General features: G+C 44.6%; 3 protein-coding genes and 1 long non-coding RNA gene across 9 annotated transcripts; 2 read left to right on the top strand and 2 right to left on the bottom strand.

Moving 5' to 3' along the window:
• Positions 1-956: 956 nt before the first annotated feature.
• Positions 957-7,997, top strand: cep78 (centrosomal protein 78). Of its 4 annotated transcripts, none has more exons than XM_042101486.1 (16): positions 957-1,153; positions 2,180-2,439; positions 2,537-2,706; positions 3,063-3,135; positions 3,245-3,348; positions 3,815-3,989; positions 4,171-4,284; positions 4,434-4,498; positions 4,672-4,756; positions 5,042-5,138; positions 5,453-5,489; positions 5,649-5,783; positions 5,905-5,982; positions 6,273-6,433; positions 6,984-7,110; positions 7,270-7,997. In XM_042101486.1, the coding sequence occupies exons 2-16, from the start codon at positions 2,187-2,189 to the stop codon at positions 7,807-7,809; spliced, it is 2,214 nt and encodes a 737-aa protein (XP_041957420.1). In that variant the 5' UTR covers positions 957-1,153; positions 2,180-2,186; the 3' UTR covers positions 7,810-7,997. The 4 variants fall into 4 exon arrangements, with proteins under 4 accessions (XP_041957420.1, XP_041957423.1, XP_041957422.1 ...); XM_042101489.1 differs by having other exon boundaries at positions 7,273-7,997; XM_042101488.1 differs by having other exon boundaries at positions 957-1,150.
• On the bottom strand, positions 3,629-4,238 carry LOC121715625. Its single transcript, XR_006033656.1, has 2 exons — positions 4,146-4,238; positions 3,629-3,976 (listed from the first exon to the last, which is right to left on the bottom strand). It is a non-coding gene; the product is annotated as an uncharacterized LOC121715625 (long non-coding RNA).
• Positions 7,998-8,305: 308 nt separating the features above from the next.
• On the top strand, positions 8,306-13,669 carry golm1 (golgi membrane protein 1). 2 transcript variants are annotated; one of them, XM_042101494.1, is made up of 10 exons: positions 8,306-8,502; positions 9,128-9,267; positions 9,598-9,744; positions 10,266-10,320; positions 10,590-10,692; positions 11,396-11,498; positions 12,115-12,301; positions 12,455-12,619; positions 12,826-12,891; positions 13,026-13,669. In XM_042101494.1, the coding sequence occupies exons 2-10, from the start codon at positions 9,139-9,141 to the stop codon at positions 13,115-13,117; spliced, it is 1,047 nt and encodes a 348-aa protein (XP_041957428.1). In that variant the 5' UTR covers positions 8,306-8,502; positions 9,128-9,138; the 3' UTR covers positions 13,118-13,669. The 2 variants fall into 2 exon arrangements, with proteins under 2 accessions (XP_041957428.1, XP_041957429.1); XM_042101495.1 differs by having other exon boundaries at positions 12,139-12,301.
• naa35 (N-alpha-acetyltransferase 35, NatC auxiliary subunit) lies at positions 13,490-22,259 on the bottom strand. 2 transcript variants are annotated; one of them, XM_042101490.1, is made up of 23 exons: positions 22,094-22,259; positions 21,178-21,306; positions 20,998-21,031; positions 20,696-20,810; positions 20,495-20,569; positions 20,086-20,253; positions 19,797-19,863; positions 19,655-19,698; positions 19,393-19,443; positions 19,118-19,201; positions 18,901-19,015; positions 18,559-18,737; positions 18,329-18,388; positions 18,093-18,199; positions 17,830-17,896; positions 17,501-17,599; positions 16,959-17,137; positions 15,692-15,828; positions 15,461-15,528; positions 15,046-15,186; positions 14,709-14,831; positions 14,059-14,139; positions 13,490-13,795 (listed from the first exon to the last, which is right to left on the bottom strand). In XM_042101490.1, exons 2-23 carry the CDS (start codon positions 21,296-21,298, stop codon positions 13,736-13,738), a joined length of 2,175 nt encoding a protein of 724 aa, XP_041957424.1. In that variant the 5' UTR covers positions 21,299-21,306; positions 22,094-22,259; the 3' UTR covers positions 13,490-13,735. The 2 variants fall into 2 exon arrangements, with proteins under 2 accessions (XP_041957424.1, XP_041957426.1); XM_042101492.1 differs by having other exon boundaries at positions 21,178-21,349.
• Between the last annotated feature and the right edge of the window lie 50 nt (positions 22,260-22,309).

Genomic DNA, 22,309 nt, shown 5'->3' on the forward strand with positions numbered 1-22,309 from the left:
CAATTGCCTTCTGACTCTGGGCTAGTAACAATATTCAATGGAGAAGTCGAGCTTTCTCTCTCAGACATACACACCTCTGGCAACATTCAAAATCATTTAAACGTAATTTGCAACTGTTTTCCAAGTGAAAGGGGCACTTCGCCTGAGTTTGGACACAGAGTGAAAGGCAGGAGATTCTTATTTACATTCTTTTAAATCAGGGGATTTGCACGAAACACAAATTGTTCCTTGTTGACCATGACCAGAGTCATGATGTCTTAGGTCATTGTGGTTTCATCATCAAAAATCTTGGGATGTTGCATTAATGGACAGTATGCATGTCAATAAGACAATCAATAAGACAAAGTTTTTGCAAGTAGGCTATCACTAAAATGAAAATAAGCAAATTTGCCTCACAGCTAACACATAATTTACATAGAATTTAGCATGCTATTGAACTAACCTAATATTTTAATTAGCTGCTTTGGAAGCTGAAATGTTGAACATGAACTAATGCAATGACATTTCTAAATGTCTATTTTTCTATGGATTTGGAGTGATCTGTACTACAGAAGCTGAGCTGATTTTGTGTACCTTTCCTTTGTATCCTTCCTGAGCTGATTTTGTGTATCAATTTTTCATTCAAGGCAGTAGCCTATGATGCCCTCTATAAGGGTCATACTTTTTGCATGAAAATGTGGTTTACCCCGCTCAGCTTCATGGACGCCTACATTATGACACTTGACAGGTTACCTACTATGACCACAAGAACCACGATGACCATTTGTTGTTTTGTGTGTTTTAGGGCGACATAGGGCGACCAGAGCCCGTCTACTAAAATTATATCCCGAGAAAAGTGGATTTTGATGGGTACAGCTCCATTTACCTCCATGCATTCTGCACTCGTGAACGAGCGCCCTCATGTGGAACCACAGAAGGAACTGCAACCAGTTCAGAAACCGGAAGTTTTCCGAGAGTGGCAGTTCTTCCCGACCAAAATGTATGGACCAACCACAGCGTCATATATCTTTTAGTGACCAATCGCTGAGTGAACTAGTACTCCTGTTCAAATCAACTCCGCGGTTTGCATGTCAGACACTTCTCCCATGGCAAATGCAAATGCTAAGGACGCTTAGAAACCGCCGGAACAACAAACAGACATTCACAGGTGGTGGTAAGATGTGCCAGACAATATTAGTTGTCTTGTATAGCATAAACAATTAAGTGAACAGATAAGCATTCCAGTAACGTTACTTTCCATGATCTTGTAACATTAGCTGAAAAGATAACAGATTCAGACAATGTTAGCCAAGTTACCTATCGATAAGTTAGCCAGTCAAGCTACGTTAGCCAACGTTACACGTCTTCTTCTGTACTGTATCGGGCTTAATGTTGGCGAAATTGGCTAGCTATCAATAATTTCACTTTTGAACGTGATAAAGTTACGGAACTAAACTTTACACGTTACTACTAATGTAACCAAATGTTAACGTTAATGTTGTATTTGTCAAGCAGAGAAGGACCTTGATTCGTAACCTAACGTTAACGTTACGTTAGTATGATAACGTTATGTCAAAACACAAGTGGATCCTTCGCTAACATTGGCCTGCCTGGCTAGCTTGATAACAGCCTGTTTAGAAATCCCCGGATATGCATAACGTTCTTTCTGTTGTCATTATGAGCTTGATTATCTGATTAATGTTATCTTGCCATATGCCGATATGCAGTAACTTATCTTACTAACTAGCCAAGATGTTAGCCAGAAAGTCTGTAACTTAACATCAGGAGATTCTATGCACTGCAGTGTTATGACGGATTTTCGGTATTCTTGTTATTGAGGTCGCAGTATGTAGTGTATTTCATGTGTCCAAAATGAGTTTAAGGCTGGTTTATCACAAAATCAATATGTGAAAGGGTGAATGCGTCCTCCTGTGGTTCTGTTTGAGAACTTTCACTGTATTTGTGAAAGGCCTGTCTGTCCTTGACAGATGAAAATAAAACCATAAGAGCCCGAAAGAAACAACTGTTGTGTATAGAATGCACATGCACCTGTCCTTTGAGAATGGCATTAGCAGCATGGCTGATGTTTGAGAACAAATCACACAAAAAGGTTTAACTTAATAACGTAAATAAAATGACTTAAAGGGCGAAGGGTGCCATTGACCATGCCATTGACCATCCCTGCCTGTACTTGTTTCAGGAGCGCTATGCTGGAGTCGGCTCAGAATCGACGGCGCGGGGCACTTGATTTTGAAAGTTACTACGATGACTCTTGTGCAGTGCAGGGGTCATGCCCTGTGGCAGCGGTGAAGGTGCACCTGAGCCAAGGGATGCTTGACTTCAACGGAGATCACGTTCACTTGACCGACTGGACTCCCATTCTGAATGCGCTCTCCATCAATAAGCAGCTCCATCATGTTGCCATCAAAAGTACCCACTTGTCTACCTTTGGGGCTCAGGGTAAGTCCACGTACTGCATAGCCTCTCTACAGTGTACAGAGTTTGAGTGCACTGCGTCCTTGTGTGTTTAGTTTATGTGTGTGTGTGTGTATTGCAGGTGCAGTGAAGTGGTCTGGGCGGAGGAAGACTCCGGCAGTGCACTCTAGGAGTGTCACACTGGCTCTGTGTCGAGCTGTGCAGAAGTGCCTGTGTGTGTCAGAACGTCTCTACTCTCTTCACCTTAATGGCCTTCCCCTTAGAGAGAGAGACCTCACAGCTCTCACCAAGGTTGCTTTTTACACACACACACACACACACACACTTACACCACACATGCACAAACCTCAAGCAAAAGCACCTTTATACACCTTTATACATACATGTACAAGGTTGCTTTTTACACACACACACACACACACGTACACCACATAGCACAAACCTCAAGCAGAAGCACCTTTATACACCTTTATACATGTACAAGGTTGCTTTTTACACACACACACACACACACACACACACACACACACCAAAACAGAATGGTCTTCAAGCACCTGCACAAATCAACACACCAATACCAGTGGAAACAGAAGATATAGTTTGCGTAAAGTTGTGTGTATGAACGTTTTTATTTTTCATGCTTGCAGGGTTTGGCTAAGAGTACATCACTGGAGAATCTGTCTCTTGCCCAGTGTCCTATAGCAGACCAGGGATTGGAGAGTGAGTACACCCACTCAACACCTGCATGTGGACAGTTGACACAGTTGAGATTGTGGTCATCCATGCTCATATTCCTCTGCTGTACGCGTGTTTTCCCCCGTGTTGTCAGTCATCTGCCAGAGTGTGAAGTATTCTTCCTCCATCAAGAGTCTGGACTTCAGCAGCTGCAACGTTACTTGGCAGGGAGCGGAGCACCTTGCCAATATCATCAAGGTACCACACACACTCTTACACACTCACACACCTTTTCAGCTGACACGGCCAAGAGCACATGTGTCATACACTTTGTGTTTACAGTTGCTACTAGCAACAACAGAAAAGCTTGTTGGAGCTTTTACTGCTAACTCTTATGTGTGACCTGCTTCAGCAGTATCCATTATCCTCAGGGTCAGTTCCCAGCTCATTCATCTATCAAAAAAAACTACTACCAAGAAAACAATTTGGTTGTCCTGATTTTGTCCTGAACCTTAATTTACTGAGGAAACAATATTTGTATGTTTAGCAATTAATATAATTTATTTCATGAAAAGAAACTTTTTTTAGTCAGTCAGTACTGTACTGACAATACTGACAGTACTGACCATGCACCACCACCTTGGTGAGCTAGGCATAATCATGCGTTGTATGATGAGTCTGTTGAGCAGGGTCCTTTGCGGTGACTAGTGGGTTTTCTGTGCAGCACCAGGCAGTGCGTAGACACAGCACGGCGTGGGCAGAGTCGCTGCGCTACAGGAAGGCCGAGTTTGAGGGCATGAGCGGGCTCAGGCGCATCACACTTAACGGAAACATCCTGATCGGGGACCAGGGAGCGGCTGCCCTCGCTCGTGAGCTGGCTGAAGACCTGTGGGTGAAAGGTCAGCAAGAGATCACACACATACACACACATACACACATACATCATCCTACACACACTTGTTATAATGTCAGAGTGATGTAAACTTCCAGAGCACAGAATAGATGTAAAAGGAGAGTTAGACAGGGTACTGTTAGCATGAAGAGGAGAAGTGAACCTCATAGGTGCTTGTGTCTCTGCAGCTGTGGATCTGCAGAAGTGTGGTCTGTCTGATGACGGGGCGCGCTCACTGCTGCACGCGCTCCAATCAAATCAGTGCCTTCATGTGCTGGATATCAGGAGCAATCCACTTGTGGGTAAGTGTGTATATGTTCATTGATGAGAGAGGCTGAAGGCTTTCTTGTTGTCCAGTTTTTTCTTCAGTACATAATTTTGGTCTTCAATGCTTCTGTGTGTGCGTGTGTATGTGCGTGTGTACTGCTCTTCATTCTGATCCCTCCAACAGAAAGCTCTCTGGTCAAAGACATCATCACACGAGTGCTCATGAACACGAAAGGACAAAACTCTCAGGTACCAACTGTCTGTGATTTGTGTTGTGCTGGAGTTGGTATGCTTATGACTATTGTGCATCTGTAAATTGTAGATTTGAATGGATGTTTTATAGATTTGTAAATAAATGTTAATGTTTGCCACAGTATATATGTGATTGTCGTAATGTTGTTTATGTCTGTGTTTGTGAACAGTACTTGTGGATCAAACCCCAAGCCATAAGGGAAGCTCAGAAGGTCAAGGTGGGGAAAAGGAGTAGTGCTGGTAAAATCAGACGAGGTGAGACCACGTGTACACACTCACACTCAAACAGAGTCTCAGTTAACTATTGCCATGTTCCATACATGAGCACTGCAGTAGTGTATTTGTGAGCGCACACACAGGACACAGACTCCTCCAGGGAACAGAATCTCTTCAGCTCCATTATCTGCCTGTTTTTGTTTTATATGTGGGCCTTTGCACTAAAGCACGTATGTGTGTGTGTGTGCATGCATGTGTGTGTAACTGTGTGATTCCTGGTGTCAATGCATGTGACATTGTGTGTGTGTGTGTGCGTGTATGTAGGCTCGAGTAAAGCATCCCAGGTGAGTGTTGGATCGTCCCGGCCTGTCTCCTCTGGGTGCATTCCATGGCGCACTGCTGCACGGGCAGGGAAAAAGAGGTAAAACAGATCCAACACACACATGTTCAAACGCACATGCACAACACCTATGTGCCAGCACTAGCACTCTTTGTAATAGTCTGTGTGTGAGACTTGTGTGGAGTGTTTTTCTTTTTGTTTGTTTGACCTCCTGGTTTTGTGTCATTGCAATGACACAAAATGAATAATTGCATTGCATGTTTGTCTCCTGAATTCAGGCTTGTCTTTTGTGTTCCTCTCTGACAGCCAGAGTTGGAGTTCTCTCTGTCAACCAAAACACAGCATGACATTTCAAACACAACTAGTTATACTCTTTACCAAAACTGTTTCAACAGGGGTGCGACCTCCGCTACACCTGAGTACAGCTTTCAGGTGAGTGTCGCATGCTGATGACATCACTCTTTATGCCATTGTATAGCCTCCAGTCCCATTTCAGTAAGAACACACACCCTCACACACACAGGCCATAGTAGAGGCGTGATAACACAATGATTGTGATGTTACTGAATATGGTATCTGTAACCACATCAGGGTGCTGCGTCAGTCAAAGTCACCTTGGAAACTGAGTCCGAGACCGACCCAGAGGAGACCGAATCAGAGTCCCAGAGTTCAGTGGCACTGAGTGGCCACGAACAAATCTCTAGCAGCCAGTACAACAGACTTAAGGTACATTATGAACAATATACACAATGCACAGAGGTGAAGAAACTGTTGTGTGAGCTTTAGTCACAGTACATAACAGGTAAGATATGGGTGTGTATTTGCAGTAACTGTTAGTGATCAACAGGTGGAGCTAGAGGAGTGTCGACTCAGACTCACAGAGGAGAGAAATGCCAGACTGAGAGCCAACTCCCGTTTGGTAGAGGTACACACATAACCACCAAACTTTATTGTTACAGTTCCGACATACCCTCATAGCAGACATGTCCGATAGCTCGATGGTGTTTTATGCCCCCAACGTGTCTTCCAGGCAGCACTGCCACCGCTGACTTAAAGGCACCTAAACCTAAACCTAACCCCAACCCTAACCTTAACCCATGGCTAACCCTAGTGCCTTCCAGGCAGCGCTGGCTCGAAGACAACGTTGGGGGCATAAAACACCAATAAACTGTCCGCTCACCAGAATATGGGATGTGCTTGCTTTTGTGCTTGTAGCTTGAGCTGGAGAATGCCCGCCTGCGGAACATGAACTCGTCCCTTTCGGAGGTGGTGGAGAACCCTGCCAACTCTGCTCTGCTGGATGACACGGTCCTAGACAGCATTGAATCCTCCTTCTCCAAGTTCAACGCTTTCCTCAACCTGCTGTCTGAAGCTGGGTAATGCTGTGTTCCTGCATACACACACCACCACACTTTGCACTTCGGAACATAATACATTGTATGTAAAGTATTTGTAAACACACATACAGTCTTGTCATCTTAAAGGAACCGTATGTAGGATTTTGGCCAAAACTGGTACTACAATCACTTTCAAAATACTGTAGAGCGGTGTACACCGCAGATGTGGTAACTAGAGCAGAGCTGGCAACCCAGATGCCGAAACACTACTGACTTTGTGATACTAGATAGGTGGAGGGTGGCGGATCAGGCTAAAACACAAATATGTAAACATCAACATCAGTTGAGGGCTGCAACTTCACTTTTTTAAATGACAATATCCTGGCCGGACTACTGTTGTCAGTGATATAAGTATTTGAAATTAGCATGATTTCCTAATGTCTAGTGATAAATCAGGGCCATTTTATGATTAATTGAATTACATTTCTTACATACGGTTCCTTTAAATGTGTCCATACCTCCTTCACGCACCCATAGAAGTTGAACTTTAATTGCGTGCAGTATCTGATGCAGTCATCCTCTCTTATAGTCTCGGCCAGCTTGCCTCTATGGTGGGAATTGACCAATCAGACTTCAGTGTGATGGGGCGGCCACAGCTATCATCCACTGGACGAGGAATTGAAGGAGGAGCAGGAGATCTGGAGGCCGTTTCCATGGTAAGCAGTGTAGTATGAAGGATGTATGAAGTGGACAAATCTTAATTCATGAGTATGTCCTAGCAGGTCAGTGAGGGAGAAGTTGGAGTGTTGGCACACTCTCTGCAGGCTTGCCTGTATGTCGCTGATGGCTTTGACTGAAGTGCTGTTGTCTCTTAGCAGAAGCCCACGGGACCTGGTGCTCCTGGGTCCCCCAGGTCTCTACCTTCCTGCTCTCCACCGTTGGAGCCTCATCCTGGGCCCTCTCGCCTAGCTGCTGCCCCCGCTGGTGTAGAAGTGGAAGTGCATGATGGGCGCTACCTGTCCTCGCCTGCTCCAGAGATTGTAGGCTCCCAGCAGTCCACTCCCCGGAGTGTTGGCTCTCTCAGCGATGGTTCTACCAATGTCAAGCGTGTGCGAGATGATGGCTCTCGTGGCTCCAACTCCCATAGCAATGGCCTCAAAGACAGTGTCTCCCGTGGCAGCAGTTCCCATGGCAGTGGCCCAAAGGGCAGAGCTTCTCGCAGTAACAGCTCTCATATCAGCCCCAGAAACAACCACTCCAGTGATAGCAGTGGTCATAGCAACGTGCTCAGACAATACAGTTCCCATAGTAATGGGTCTCACGGCTCAAAGGGATTGTATACTAAACATTTCACTGGGGCAGAGGGGGAGGGTGGGGCTGCCCAGCTCCTAGAATCTCTTTCACTTTCCTCATAGTTCTGACAAATACAGTTGTTGTTTTTTCACAGTTGCCCATCTTTCATCTTGGCAATCTTGCCAGAATTATTGAATTATTTATTGATTTTTTGAAAGGAATTTGTTTATAAGTGTTCCATTTTTATAAGATCTACAATACTGTGTTTTGGACTAAAAAAATAAACAGTTCATTTTGTACATACTTTGTACTGCTGTGGTCATGGTGTCCGGTGTGTGACAACGTGTCTCTTTGAGGACTAATAGTGGTGTATTGTAAAATAGTGATGTAAAAGTATTTCTGAATATTGGATACTACGAAATTTTGGATTCTACGAAATGGCCATAGAAGTTTGTTCTTAGATCAACAGGGTACATTTCAGTTTGTGTTTGAGTGGTGGGATGCTGTGGCGAGTTGGAGGCATGACTGACCTAGCTGTTTCAGCATGTCTGTTGTAAATTGGAATTGTGTTGGGAAGCGCCCTCTAGCGGGTGAAGGTCAATACTGGACACGTCTCTGACAAAAGACTCCAGAGCACTGACTGCAATTCCATCTCAGTTTGCTAGAGCAATCCTGTCGTCAGGACTTCCGTGTGCGTTTGCTTGGAGAGCTGACCTGTGCACTGGAATATTGGACTGACTGGAATATTTTGCCGCATAGTTCTCGAGCATCTCGAGTAAATCATCAGTACTGACAATATTCCATCGACTGAAAAGGTGAGACCTGGGGCGATGCCAGTATCTCGAGAACAATGTTGGTGCATCGTGATGTCTGTGTCGACACAGCTAGGTTAGCTATCGTTGGCTAGCCAAATCAGCTTTGGGACTTCAAATGAACTAGTGCATGGTGTCAATATTCAAAATTGCTGTTCCATCGAAGGGTTAACATTTGTAATACATTTTAATGTAGAATAGCAATATTCAGTTTAGCCATATGGTTGAGACTAGCTGCTAACGTTCGGTCAATTGTTTCTTGGCATCCAGTGGTCCTTGAATGGCGTCTCAAGTAAACAAACTACTAACTAACTAATCTGAAAAGATTGATACTGTATCACTTAGGCCACACTGTAGTTCGCTTCGCTAACATATTTGGTGTTCATTTGGGGTAATCACTTCATTCAATTGAAAGTGAAATTATCTGCGTTATCTGAAAATTATTCTGTATGTTGACGTGTGCGCTTCCGGCGCAGCTGTAAATATAACTTAATTGTCGGACATGGGGCTGGGAAGGGAATGGTATTCATTTTGTACTGATCATGTCACTGGTCTAAATTTTGTAAAAGGAGGATTTAACAATAAGTTAACTAGGCGTACTCTTGTTTTTTTCTTTTACGTGTTAAAGCGAGAGCATCGATGGGTGCTCTCGGGAACGGGCGGCGAGTCGGCCGGTCTCCTCCACTACTGATTGCTGCTTTGACCACATGCATCCTCGTCTTGGGATTTAACTACTGGGTGGCGAACTCCCGCAACACGGAACTACAGGTGATTAGTTTGTATCAAGTTGCAGGATGAACAAAATAGATATGCAGTTTTTTCCTCACCAGTGAGTTATGCTTAGTCTCCTGTTAGCTAAATTTTGCAGACACATGTGAACATTGAAGTGCAGTTTTGTGGCTTTGACCTCATGTTTTGTCCTCTTTGGGACAGTTCCTGTAGCTCAGGAGGTAGACACCATGGATTTGATACCCAGGAAATGCATCGCCTAGTGAACAAATCAAAAATATAACATACTGATGTAATCACATAGGTGCTACGCATGTGTAGCAGAGACCATTAACTAGATGAACATATCTCCATTTGGTTCACCCATAGGCGCAAGTGTATGAGTTGGAAACGCGTGTGCGGAGAGGTGAGGCAGATAGAGAGGAGGTCTCCCAGAGATGGGAGGAGGCGGAGGAGACGATGAGACGCCAGAGTCAGCAGATCAGAGAGCTCGAGGAGCAGCATCAGAGACAAGAGGTACACACAACCACCAGAGACTAAAAGGTTCATACACACACACACACACACACACAACCACCAGAGACTAAAAGGTTCATACACACACACACACACACAACCACCAGAGACTAAAGGTTCATACACATACACACACACAACCACCAGAGACTAAAGGTTCATACACACACACACACACACACACACACACACACACACACACACACAAAACCACCAGAGACTAAAGGTTCATACACATACACACACACACACAACCACCAGAGACTAAAGGTTCATACACATACACACACACAACCATTAGAGACTAAAGGTTCATACACACACACACACACAAACACACACACACAATCACCAGAGACAAGACTGCTGAGGCTGCAGAGCAGAGTACCCATACTGGCACTATCAGTTTGTGAACTCAACACACGCACTGTTCAAAGGGACGGACCCAAACGCACATATAGGATTCTGTCATCTGTGGGTGTGTAGTGGATTAACATGCATCACTGATCTTTGTGTTTCAGGCCACGCTTCACATCAACGTATCATCTTGCTCCAAAACCGTACAGGACGTGAAGAGTAAGCAATACACACACACACATCCACAAAACCTGAGCCCAGATATTTTCACGTCCTCTCTATTTGTCTTCTGGTGTTAGTCCACTGGGGCTATTCCCCTGTTCCCCTGTAGAGCTGTGAAATCTCATTAATGATGTTTACTACACCTGCTGCTGACCTGCCCCAGCCCACACCAGGTGCTGCCGCTGGAGTAAATGTAAACGGAACACAGTGAGTGGATCACATGGAATCACGCTCTGCCTGCCTGTCTGTCTTCTGTTTCTCCATAGACCAGCTGAAGTCTTCGCTTGATAATTTGGAAAAGCTTCGGAAAGAGTTGCAGACGTGTCAAAGCTCTGTGAACACACTCAACAACAAACTCACTTATGACACGTGAGTCTCAGTCTCTCTTTGTGCATGTCTCTCTCTCTCTCTCTCTCTCTCTCTCTCTCTCTCACACACACTCACATTCAAACAGAAAAAGACTGAATAAATGTGGTGTGAATGTTTGAGCAGTGTGTCAATGGCTAGGGTGGTGCCTTGAAACTGGTGTTGCTCAGTAATATTGGACTTTACATTTATGGGTTTTTTTTTTATAGTTCCCTCTTGACACAAATATACACACATCTGCCTGAGCTCAGCCTGGTATTAAGATCATAAGCAGGGAGGACAGGAGCACATGAGGAGAACAGCAAAGATAATCAACAGGGAAGCAGAGAAGAGCAGATCTCATAGCAACAGGAGCCATTCTGGACAGAAGCTCAAATGGAGACTCAAATGGAGATTCAATGCAGGGGCCTGGGGGCTCTGGGAACAGCTGTTTAGCATTAGCCCTAGGAGTGCAATTCAGCATGGCTGCAACAGTGACATGGCATTTTTTTACACCGCCAGTCACTGTTTGGGGAGAATCTGATAGAAACACAAACACTCATAGATAAGCCAAAAGTGAGTGATTAAAACCTCCCATAATTAAAATGCCCATTCACTATCAGTTAAAATGCCCATTCACTATTCACTATGAAACCCCTTGAATACAAAACTTGTTTGACAAGTCTTGTTTGTTTGTTTGTTTGTTTGTTTGTGTGTTTGTGCCCAGTGCCCAGTGTAACACACAGATACTGGCCTTGAAGGAGGACTGTGAGGAGAGGATGGCTGCAGCTGCAAAGGATGCTCAGAAAAAGCAAGAGAAGAACCTACAGGTGAGGACCAACTCAGAACACAAATCTAATCTTAGGAACACAGCTCAACCAATCAGAAACAAAGAGCAGAACCATCTGTTTTAGTAATGATTGGTTAAGCTGCGTTTAAAGTTGTTTTAAAACACTGCAAACCTACACCTGTTAATAACGTCGCCATGCCAAGCAAAATCAGCCGCTGCATCTGTTTGTTACTTGGCAACCATTATTGCCGAAGAACTACATTATTTGAACTACATTATTACAACTATATTATTAGTAGTGATTTATATAAATAAGTTATTGCATGTTTGTTTCTATGTGTTTACTTTATTATGAATCCATGCCAGGTACAGTATATGTATTAGCTGGGGCAGATGGAGCCGGGAGGCTGTAGGTCTGATTTTGGAACAGCTAAATGATTTGAGAACAGCAAAATTATTTGAATTATTGAAATATTAGAACAGCTAAAAGTGAGTCTTAAACACCCCACTTCGCATTGTGCCTAACAGCACTCCTTAGCTGTTCTAAAATATTTGTAACCCACAGTCTCTTGGGGCTTATTGTTTATTTTACTATGGGACCTCTTGTGAGCTACTTGTCCACTTGTATTTACGTGTGTGTGTGTGTGTGTGTGTAGACAAATCCTGCCGTGTCTCCCCAGAAAGACGCCCCACTCAGTGTCGGCAACCTTAAGGCCAATAATGAGGATTCAGCCAACAGGACAGCCCAGGCCGAACAGCCCACCCCGTCGGTGGCAGAAACGCAGGCTGACCAAGCCCCGAACCTCGCCGAGCTGAAGAGCAATGACATCGTGGTAAATGATGGTATGAATCACTCTGCAGCAATGCTTCTCTACATCTAGCTCCCCTAAGAAACAGACAGAGCTACTGAGTCCCTCAGTCAGACAAATGAAGATGCATGCCTCTCCACGTGCCCTCGTGCTCAGGCTGTTTTTGTCTTGTGCTCTGTGGGCTCAGGTGCAACACCCACTCAGAGGACGCCAGCTGCTGATGTGAAGGACAACGCCATTGCTCAGGAGCTGGGCGGGGACATGAGTGTGATTGGCCAGAAGGATGAGCAGCCCCCCAAGGCCACTGCCAATCCTGACGCAGCGAAGGCCGCAAAACTCTCACTGACTGGAGGTTAGAGAACACACACACACACACACACACACACACACTATTAATATACTCAAAAGAAAACTCAAATCTTAACTTATTTTTTTTCTCTGCCTGCGTGTAAAGATGCTCTGTGCTCACATTAATCTAGGTACATGTTTGTAAATGATAAATGTCTGTTACATAATGGAAACTGAATAAACCTGGATCTTATCGGTCTGTATCTCCAGAGGATGCTCTGATGCCTGGTGAAGGCCCAGTGGAGTACACAGACCAAACGGAGGCAGACAACACAGGTACACAGGCTCTTACATGCACCCGCATTGGATTTGACTGGCAGGCCCACTTGGACCCCCTCTGCTTGTGTAAACAACCTTTAAACATTACCTGTCCCCTTGCAACATATTAAATCTGATCTATGCGTCTACAGAGAAAGAGGGAGGTCTTGACAACCTTGATGACTATGAAGAGAACGAGCCGGAATCTGAGGACGACAAACAGGCAGCCCTTGCCCTGGACTGAGACCACACCATATACTCACTTGCGCACTCAATTGCACACACACACACACCACAGAAGGTGAGGTTACAAGCATTTCCTGAGGCTTCCAGTGTAGCCTCTCACTTTTCAACTGGGCCCATGGCCTCACTCCTGGACTCGTATCAAGAACTCATCTGACTTGATGTGATTGATTTTTTAGTTTGGTTGTAGTCAACTTTTTCTTTACTTTGAAGAGTGGCTTAAGATAAATGGATGGCTTTTCAGAAGACTAAATTAAGAGGGAGGCCTCGTTGTGGATCACAAACAAATTCCCACTCCATCAAACGAAGCTGTGGGCTCTGATTCAAGCCCAACCCAACTGGAGTCCAATTTGAAGACAAGACACTGTAAATCTTTTTATATTAATTACCAAGTCTTTTATTCAACATTGAAATGAACTTCTGTATGAAATTGCGTATTAGGCAGCTGGGATGACTGACTGTTAGATGTTTGTATGTTTATTTGTGTTGTTGAAAGATGAAGTGATGTCTTTGGAGTGTTGAGGAGAATAAACAACCTTCAGGGGGGTTCTGAGTTCCAGCGTACGGTTTGTCCTTTCAGCAGAGGTGTGTCTGTGTGCACTCACACAGTAGAGAGGCCTCAAATAATCTTCACCACAGGGAAATATTTGTGCGCGGAAAAATCAAACTCGGGCAGTGCCTGGGGCAGAGGGAGGAAACCAAGAGAGATGGATGAGATAGATGAGAGAGAAATGAGTCATAAAGCGCTTCAGCTCTACATTCCTGCCTCGGGGGGAGGGGGAGGGGCAGTCCGACCTCTGCTCTGACCAGATGGATAATTACAACCGGTCACTAGGACACAGACGGCGATGGATATGACCTGCACTAAACAACTTAACATATTGAAGTTAGAGGAACTGATGTGGTGTGAATGGGGGAGAGAGAGGATCTACACCTATTTACCTTAGTCTCTTTTTTATGTCCTCCTGCAAGCAGCTTCATCACTACAATGTTTGGTTTGGCAACTTTGAGAATCCGATTGACCTGAAACACAAATACAGAGTTAAGTAATAAACTTAGTTCATATTAAGATGACAGAGAGCTTGCCCTCAAGGCTATGCTTTTTACTTGCAAATCCATATTCCGGTCTAACCCAAAACTACTCTGATGTCTTTTTGGTACCCAACAAAAGTTTACACATCATAAACCAAAAATAGACTCTAGGTTGTTTTTAGAGTTTTCCCTTAAAGGTTGTATCAGTGATTTCAGGCCCAAAATAGGCCCTAACATAAATTATCACATTCATCTAATCTTTCCTAACGATCCGCTAGGCTGTCTGACCCATAAGCAGGCCGTCAAAAAAACGCGTCTCTGTAGGCAGCCTAGGCTCCGAGATTTGTACACAAAAACAATTGCTACCAACAAGGCAAAATAAAGTGTTTCAACCAATAACCGACGAGATGCGTGTTTAGGAGAGATTTAATTGCACTGGAAGGAGGGGGAGGGAGTAGCGAGCTAGCTCTCTGTTTTGTTTGAACATCAACAGAAGTGACGTATCCCCGCTATCTCTAATACAACCTTTAATGCTGCACAGTAAGGGGGGGGGGGCTGACCTCTGCATCAGGGCTGGTGATGTTCTCCAGGATCAGTTTGGCCTGCTGAAAGTGTTTGCTGGCCGCCATGTAGAGGTCTGCCGATTGAGGAGGGGGGCTGTACTTCTTCAAGTCAGACATCTCCTATAACACATGAAACACCTTGGGTTCAGGCAGAAGGTGCTGACATTTCCTCTGAAAAGCTTAAAAGTAAACTTTAGTATTTAGCTTTATATTATTATAGGTTTTCATGTTATTATTTCTTAAAGGGCATGCTGTATGCCCATCACATTTACACTGGATGTAGTGGACCTGAGTGTAGCGGTCACAGGTGAGAGTGTAAAGGTCAGAACTTTACCTTAAACTGGATGTAGTGGACGGGCGGGGGCGTGACCACACTGTTGAAGGGGGCGAAGCGATGCTCATAGCGCACCTGTTCACTGTCCAGCTCAAACTGAGGCTTACGCACCTTACCATCCATATCCAAAGCTATCATAGTCTGTGAGAGAGAGGAAAAGAACACATGTAGAACACATAAACACACATAGAACATGTAAACACATGTGGAACACAAGAACACATAAACACACATAGAACATAAGAGCACATAAACACACAATAACACAAACACACAAAGAACACAAACACACAACAAAACCCATGTAGAGAGTAACATGCAGTGTTTGACTGAGAAGAGAGCAGTCTCTGGTTAGTCTATTCCCAATGATCTTATTGATTGCTTGTTTCTGCGTGCATGTGAGAGAGAGCACTACCTTATACATGCCAGCACACATGTTCTGGTAGGCCTGGCTCATGGTGATCTCTTTGCCTAGAGGACGAGCTGTGGACCCATAACAACAACATCAAAACACACACACATACAAAGATCATTTAAATTATTACATCTATGCCTCCCTCTCTTAGACATCCCCATACGTCCATATGGGCTCATCACTCATTCACATGCACACGCAGACACACACACACACACACTTTCTACTCACCCTTTTTCTTCTTCTTGCTCTTCTTGCTGCTGCGTCCCTTCTGTTGCTCCTCCAGGATCCTCTCCTCGGCCATCTGAGAGCTGTCTGCCCGGCTCAGTGTTGACATCAGCCATGCGTACAGAAACTCTGACAGATACCTGATACAACACACAAACATCGACACATACATTGACATACACACACACACACACACTAACCACAGACATGGCAATTGCTGTCAAACTAAAATAGCACATACACCCTAGAGTGCGGATCGGGCCGCAAATTTCTGTCCGAACCCGGCCCGCGTCCGACAGAGTTGCGTCCGAACCCGACAGGCATTTTCATTTTTATGTCCGAACCTGACCCGAGCCCGACGCAGATGACGCCTCAGTTATTCCCATGCTAGTGATTAAACGTTCACATTTGTCTTTTTAGCCCATTAAACGGAACACACAAGAAATTGTCTACAGAATCAGATGAACGTGCACGCACGCAGGTCACACACAGCGCACATTAACACAAGCAAGCATAGCCTATTGAAATAGAATTATTGTGTTACCATTGACGAAAAGTCTTGAAATGAACTGCAACAGTCTTTGAAACTACAGTGCCTCCGTCACTGATCCATATCGACGTTAATTGGGGCAACACAAGGAAATCCTCATCCAGTTGAACGAGACGCCCTTATAGCCTACCGGTAGGCTATGCAACGCAAATAATCTTAAAATCTCCTGATAGGCTGATTTAACGTCACCCAAGACTGCTTATGTGCATATGTGCGAAATGTGCATAACCATTTGTTTATGTAGTCGTGACTACGCGTGTGCATTTCAGACGGCATGCCTGAAATGCGTTATCACGATAAACAAATCTTGCACACAGGAAGAAAGCTATTAGGTCTTTTTTACATTTTACTTTATTCTCAAAAAACAAACGTTTGCATCATGTAAAGCAGACCTGATGGTTACCCAACATAATAAGGAATTTTAAATGTAAAGCTTCCAATGCATATCGCACCCATGTGTCCGAACCCGAACCGAACCTGACTACAATTTCTAAATATTTGTCGGGCTCGGTTCGGGTAGCCACGCTCTAATTACACCCACACAGAACACCACAACTGGGGCTATTTGAGTTTTTTCCCCCCCCACACACACACACACACACACACACACACACACACACAAGGCAATTGCTGTCAAACTAAAATAACACACCCACACACACAGAACACCACAACTGGGGCTATTTGAGTTTGTTCCTGATAACACACAGACACACGTACCAGTAGATGTAGTAGTACTCATGTGTGCTGTACAGCTCGAGCTCGAAGCCACTGAGCAGGTAGAGGATCATGATGCGCAGGCTGTGGTACAGAACCCAGGTGCCCACGCAGGCCAGGTGCTGCCGACCCGGCTCTAGCTTCAGCAGCAGGCTGTGGAGGGCAGCGTCCACTTTCTCAGCCTACACACACAGTTACACACACATTTCAACACATTAACAGTCTACTTTCTCTGCCCATACACACACACACACACACACACACACACACACACACACACACACACACACACACACACACACACACACACACACACACACCTCAACCCCTCAAGTCTCAGACGACAGTGGTTCAGTTACCTAGGAAGTGTCTAATACACAGTAACAGGGTGTGGGTTTATAGTTTTGGGTTTCACAGGCGCCTTGCTGACCAGCCACTGACTGTGAGTAATGATACGACAGGTGTAACTACAGCTTAGCAGATCCGCTTTGTGTGTGTCAAAGTTAGACTCTCTCTCTGTCTTACACACACACACACACACACACCTCATCTTGAAGTGTGGCAAACTCCTCTAGTATGTGTCCCAGCTTGTCTCTCTGTCGAGCACGGTTGTGTCCATGAATCTGGATCAGACTGCAGAACGGCTGCATATTCACACATAAAATCAGGTCATATAATGTTATCACAACACCATAAAGATATAGAATGAACAAAAAACAAGATAAACATATAAGCATATACAGTAGGACATTATGATACATATTTGTAACACACATAATCACATCGTCTAGATATACAGACACACAACTAGAACAATTCCAGTAGCACACAGCACACTGCACACTAACACTACTGACGTGTGAAGATGACATACCCGTGAACAGTGTGTGAGGAAGGAGTCGATGTAGTCTTTGGCCTGGGGATTATTATACAGACTGCATCTAGAGGGAAACACACATGTCATAGTACAGAAATGGTTAGAATAGGACCTAAAAGCTCTCACACGCACACACATACTCTCTCTTTCTCTCACATGCTTTCATAACAAACACACACACACACTCACTCACACACTCACACACACAGACACACACACACACACAGACACACACACACACACAGACACACGGCTCTTACTTTGAGGACAGGACTGGTGGACTGACAAAGCTTCGGAGGGCGTCTTTGATGAGATCCTGCATGAGGTGCGTTCCAAACACTTTCTTATTGTCAATTAAGAACGTTGTCTGCAAAACACACATACAAAGACACAGCACACACAAACACAAAAATGTGTCATTTATTTCCCAAGATCTATTGATTATGTTGAAAATGGACCAATCTGATAGGAGTTGGCCACAGCCTATGTGGCTTACCTGCAGAAGAGACCTGGAGAGCACACAAGGAGACTGCTCACTGAACTCACAGAAGAAATCCTACAAATGAAGCCACATTTGTATTAGAGAGACAATGCGGTGGTTTATGGTGATATTCTGAATATATCTGTTGAAGTGCTCCATCATTTCCATCTGCCTGTTCATGTTCCACCTCAATGTGCATGTTAAGGAGTGTGTGTGTGTGTGTGTGTGTGTGTGTGTGTGTGTACCAGAATGCCATGCAGGTTGGTGGTGTTGATGATGTTGCAGACAGTGATAATGCGCTGGATGAGTTTGCTGAAGTATTCCACCATCTCCTCTCTCTTCATGATCTTTGCATAACGAGGAAATGTCGGGGGCAGGAGCCTCTGATTCACCAGTGGCTCGAATCCCATCATAATTGGGTGATCTGCACACACACACACACACACACACACACACACACACACACACACACCATTACAGAATGTTATTTGAAGCTACGGTCCGTGATACAGGTAAAATGTTGTTCTATCGTGGCGACCGCCAACATCTGGTTGATATTGGTTTCCGTGGTGAAAAAAAAATCCTACCTCCTTTAGTGGTGTCATTATGGGGTTGGTTGCCATGGTGAATAGTTGAGTGGATGGCAGACAGGAGGTCAGCTGCTTGAGTCATCAGCTTCTGAGCCTCGCTCACTGAACTGGTCTGTCAATCAATTAATCAATCAATCAATCAATCACTCAATCAATCAATCAGCTGTATAAGTGTGTATTTGTGTAGTGTAGGCCACTGTAGAAGGGTTTGTACCTCTTTCTTGGTGAAGGCAATGAGTGCAGTGAGGAGGAGACGTGTGAACTTGACTCTGCTGAACAGGGCCAGGCACTGCTGATGCTATTTCACACACACACACACACACACACACACACACACACACACACACACACACACACACCACACACACGTTACTGACAGAGATACAACTACAAACAAAGATACTAATGCAGGGAGCTAAAGCAGTTGAGTGCATCCATGTTGTGATTCCCCTGGAGGCACACTGATGAGGAGGAGGAAAGGGACATTACCTCCAGCTCCACCTCAGGATCTCGGTCCTCCCCCTGTCTGCTGCGTGTGCTCTGAGAGGGACAAAGAGGACGAGGGAGAGATGGAGAGGAAGGGGAGAGTGATAGAGGGATAGAGGGAGACAGGGAGAGAGAGAGAGAGAGGTGACGGGTTGATGAAAGACAAAAGAAAGGAGTAGAGAGAGTGAGACACGGATGGGCAGATCAAATGTAAGATTTTCAAGATTTTTCAAGACTTGAGTTGAAAGTTGAAAGGTCTGTTTACCTTAACTCTTCGCTGGAGGTCATCCTCCACGTCCTTCAGCATGCCTGTTATCACACAAACACACAATGTAAAATTTCAGATTACAAGTCATCTGGAAAACTGATTCCAATGTTCAATAGTGTATCTGTGACATAAACCCCACCTGTTACTCGCAGGTCTGTCACGTTGTTAGCCATTTTAAAGCCATAGGTCATGGCCTGGAAATCTTCCTGAAATACCAGCATCATTATTATGACACTGTATGGTATGTGTCAGCATATACTGAGAAGGTGAAAGAACATCCATCAACTTAACAAAAAAGCAGGTGTAAACTTTGGGTGCAAATCAAGTGAGATCAGATCAGCAGCCAGATGTGATTTAGCTCTAGAGCCAAAAAGTGCGTGTGTGTGTGTGTGTGTGTGTGTGTGTGTGTGTGTGTGTGTGTGTCTGACCTCCTCGAACACAGCAGCCTTGTTGATCTTGTCACGGGCAATGTCACACAGCTTGAGCAGGCCCAGGCAGAAGGCCTTGAGGGGAGGGTCCTGGATGATCTCTGGGTTGTGCACATATAGGCAGGTGAAGACTGTCTGCGCTAGAGAATGGCCCTCCAACCACGTGATCTGTGGGAGAGAGACAGAAGAGACCGGGAGAAGAGTTTTACACAGAGATTACAAGAAAACAAAGGTGTGTTTGTGTGTCAATTATGTGTCTTTACGGTGTGCATGTTAGGTTATTTGTATAAGCATGGATGGCATGTGTGTGTGTGTGTTTGTGTTTTCTTCTTGATAGGAGTGCATTCCTATTATAAGGCTTAAGAACCAGTGAAATAGAAATCTGAAAATGTGTGTGTGTGTGTATTACCAGACAGCAGAAGCAGGTGTCTATGATACCGATGAGCTCGGGCAGACTTAAGTCTCGTACACGTATCGCCCCCTCCTGCACACACAACACAGCAAACCAAGTCCTTTACTCCATCATCTGTATCCTAATTCTCCTTCTAATGCCACTCAACATGTTCTTTATAAGAGAGATAAGTGGATAAAGAAGCAAAAAGAAATGCACCTTCACAGCCTGCTCAAAGTTGAGCACTTTCCGGTTCACTTGGTTACCGATCATTCCAGCATCCATCTTTGGGTCCATCATCTCGATGGCGGACATGGCCTCAAAGAGCCCAAACCTAGACACACACACACACACACACACACACACACACACACACACACACACACACACACTACAGTGAGTGCATGGGGCTGTGTTCACTATTGTGAGGCACTATGATGACATCATAATATGTTATGAACTGCAAGAGCATGTGCATAGTACAGAATGGGTGCATTTGTGCTCATCAGCGCTGGACTCACAGTTTGTCATGGAGCAGCTCTCCGAGGTTCAGCTCTAAAAGAGAAAAATACATGTGATGTATGTTTTACACAGTGATGCATGTTCATCACACAATCAGAATGGTGTATTTCTCTCTTGGCAAATGTTTATATACACACACACACACACACACACACACACACACACACACACACACACACCTCTGCAGGCTGCTTTGAAATCCTGGGTGATATCCACCCAGTTTGCATTGCTTCTCATCTTCTCTGGCACTCCGAGACTCCAGCCAGCATCATCCTCCTCCACCGATGACTTCATCACCATGGAGACGCCTGCACACACACAATGAGATGAAGCTGCAGTGCAATCACCTCTCTAGGGCAGAGAAGGTCAAATGAGGTTAAATGAGGCCTCAAACAATATAAGGGCTTCTTTGCAAACACCGTGTGTGTGAGAGAGCCCACACAAGCACCTACAGTCACACAATTAAAATCCGTGATGACAAGCTACATATGCTACACAGTATACTGTACACTGTTCGAGTTTAGTATGCTCTTATGGTTAGGTATTCCACATCGACCGTGTTAGTATGTCTCTGCTGTCGGTTTAGGCTTGACTCACTGCCACTGATCCATTACAGATAAATGAGTGATTGATTAGATTCAGGCATGCATGTAGAACACCATGTTATAGATTGTTATTATATACTATATTAGCTGCTCCATTGCTTCGCTAAGAAAAACAGACGTCGCCAGGTAACACCTGGCGTCAAACGTCAAAATACTAGCCTAAATAATTAGACATGTTTACAAATGTTCAAACTAAATCACACAGAGCCTAATAAACACACAAACCAGTCAATTCCAGTCAATACACTTTCGATAGGACTGGCTGTCCCTGTCAATAACGGAATATGGTCTGTTAATGTTGCAGCCAGGACCTTTCATCGCAACACAGCCAGCAACAGACAACTGACATTAGCTGGCTAGCCGAGAGGTAGTGCCTAACGTATTTCAGAAACAGACGGAGCTGCTGTCCTAATTATAATATGAGTAATGCTCCTTATACAGTATCCTACGAATATCTCGCTTTCATTTTGAAAAATAGAAAGCACCATACCTTAGAATGAGCAATCTTCGAGAAAAAAAACCGTGGCTGCTATGCTATTGCATTAATGAAGAGACATGGAGCAGTGGCTACTGAAAAATCGTCATTTCCCGATATGCATTATGGGAGTTGGTGTCTCTTTTGAGGATAAACATGTAAAGTGCAAGTGGATTTTAAGCCTTTAAAATACAATTTCCCACAACCCCTTCAGTGGCCTGTCATATTGAC

This window comes from Alosa sapidissima, chromosome 8 (genome assembly GCF_018492685.1).
Source record: "Alosa sapidissima isolate fAloSap1 chromosome 8, fAloSap1.pri, whole genome shotgun sequence".
Classification (NCBI taxonomy): domain Eukaryota; kingdom Metazoa; phylum Chordata; class Actinopteri; order Clupeiformes; family Clupeidae; genus Alosa; species Alosa sapidissima.

Bases quoted from the DNA above. Each gene is read 5' to 3' on its own strand.
- cep78 (XM_042101486.1), top strand. From the start codon at position 2,187: ATGCTGGAGTCGGCTCAGAATCGACGGCGCGGGGCACTTGATTTTGAA. The intron at 5,490-5,648 runs GTGAGTGTCGCA...TAACCACATCAG, and splicing joins CACCTGAGTACAGCTTTCAG to GGTGCTGCGTCAGTCAAAGT. The intron at 6,434-6,983 runs GTAATGCTGTGT...CCTCTCTTATAG, and splicing joins AACCTGCTGTCTGAAGCTGG to TCTCGGCCAGCTTGCCTCTA.
- golm1 (XM_042101494.1), top strand. From the start codon at position 9,139: ATGGGTGCTCTCGGGAACGGGCGGCGAGTCGGCCGGTCTCCTCCACTA. The intron at 9,268-9,597 runs GTGATTAGTTTG...GTTCACCCATAG, and splicing joins CCCGCAACACGGAACTACAG to GCGCAAGTGTATGAGTTGGA. The intron at 12,620-12,825 runs GTTAGAGAACAC...CTGTATCTCCAG, and splicing joins AAAACTCTCACTGACTGGAG to AGGATGCTCTGATGCCTGGT.
- naa35 (XM_042101490.1), bottom strand. From the start codon at position 21,298: ATGGTGATGAAGTCATCGGTGGAGGAGGATGATGCTGGCTGGAGTCTC. The intron at 18,738-18,900 runs GTAGGATTTTTT...GTGTGTGTGCAG, and splicing joins TAATGACACCACTAAAGGAG to ATCACCCAATTATGATGGGA. The intron at 15,187-15,460 runs GTAGTGCTCTCT...TCTCTCTCACAG, and splicing joins TGTGTGCTGGCATGTATAAG to ACTATGATAGCTTTGGATAT.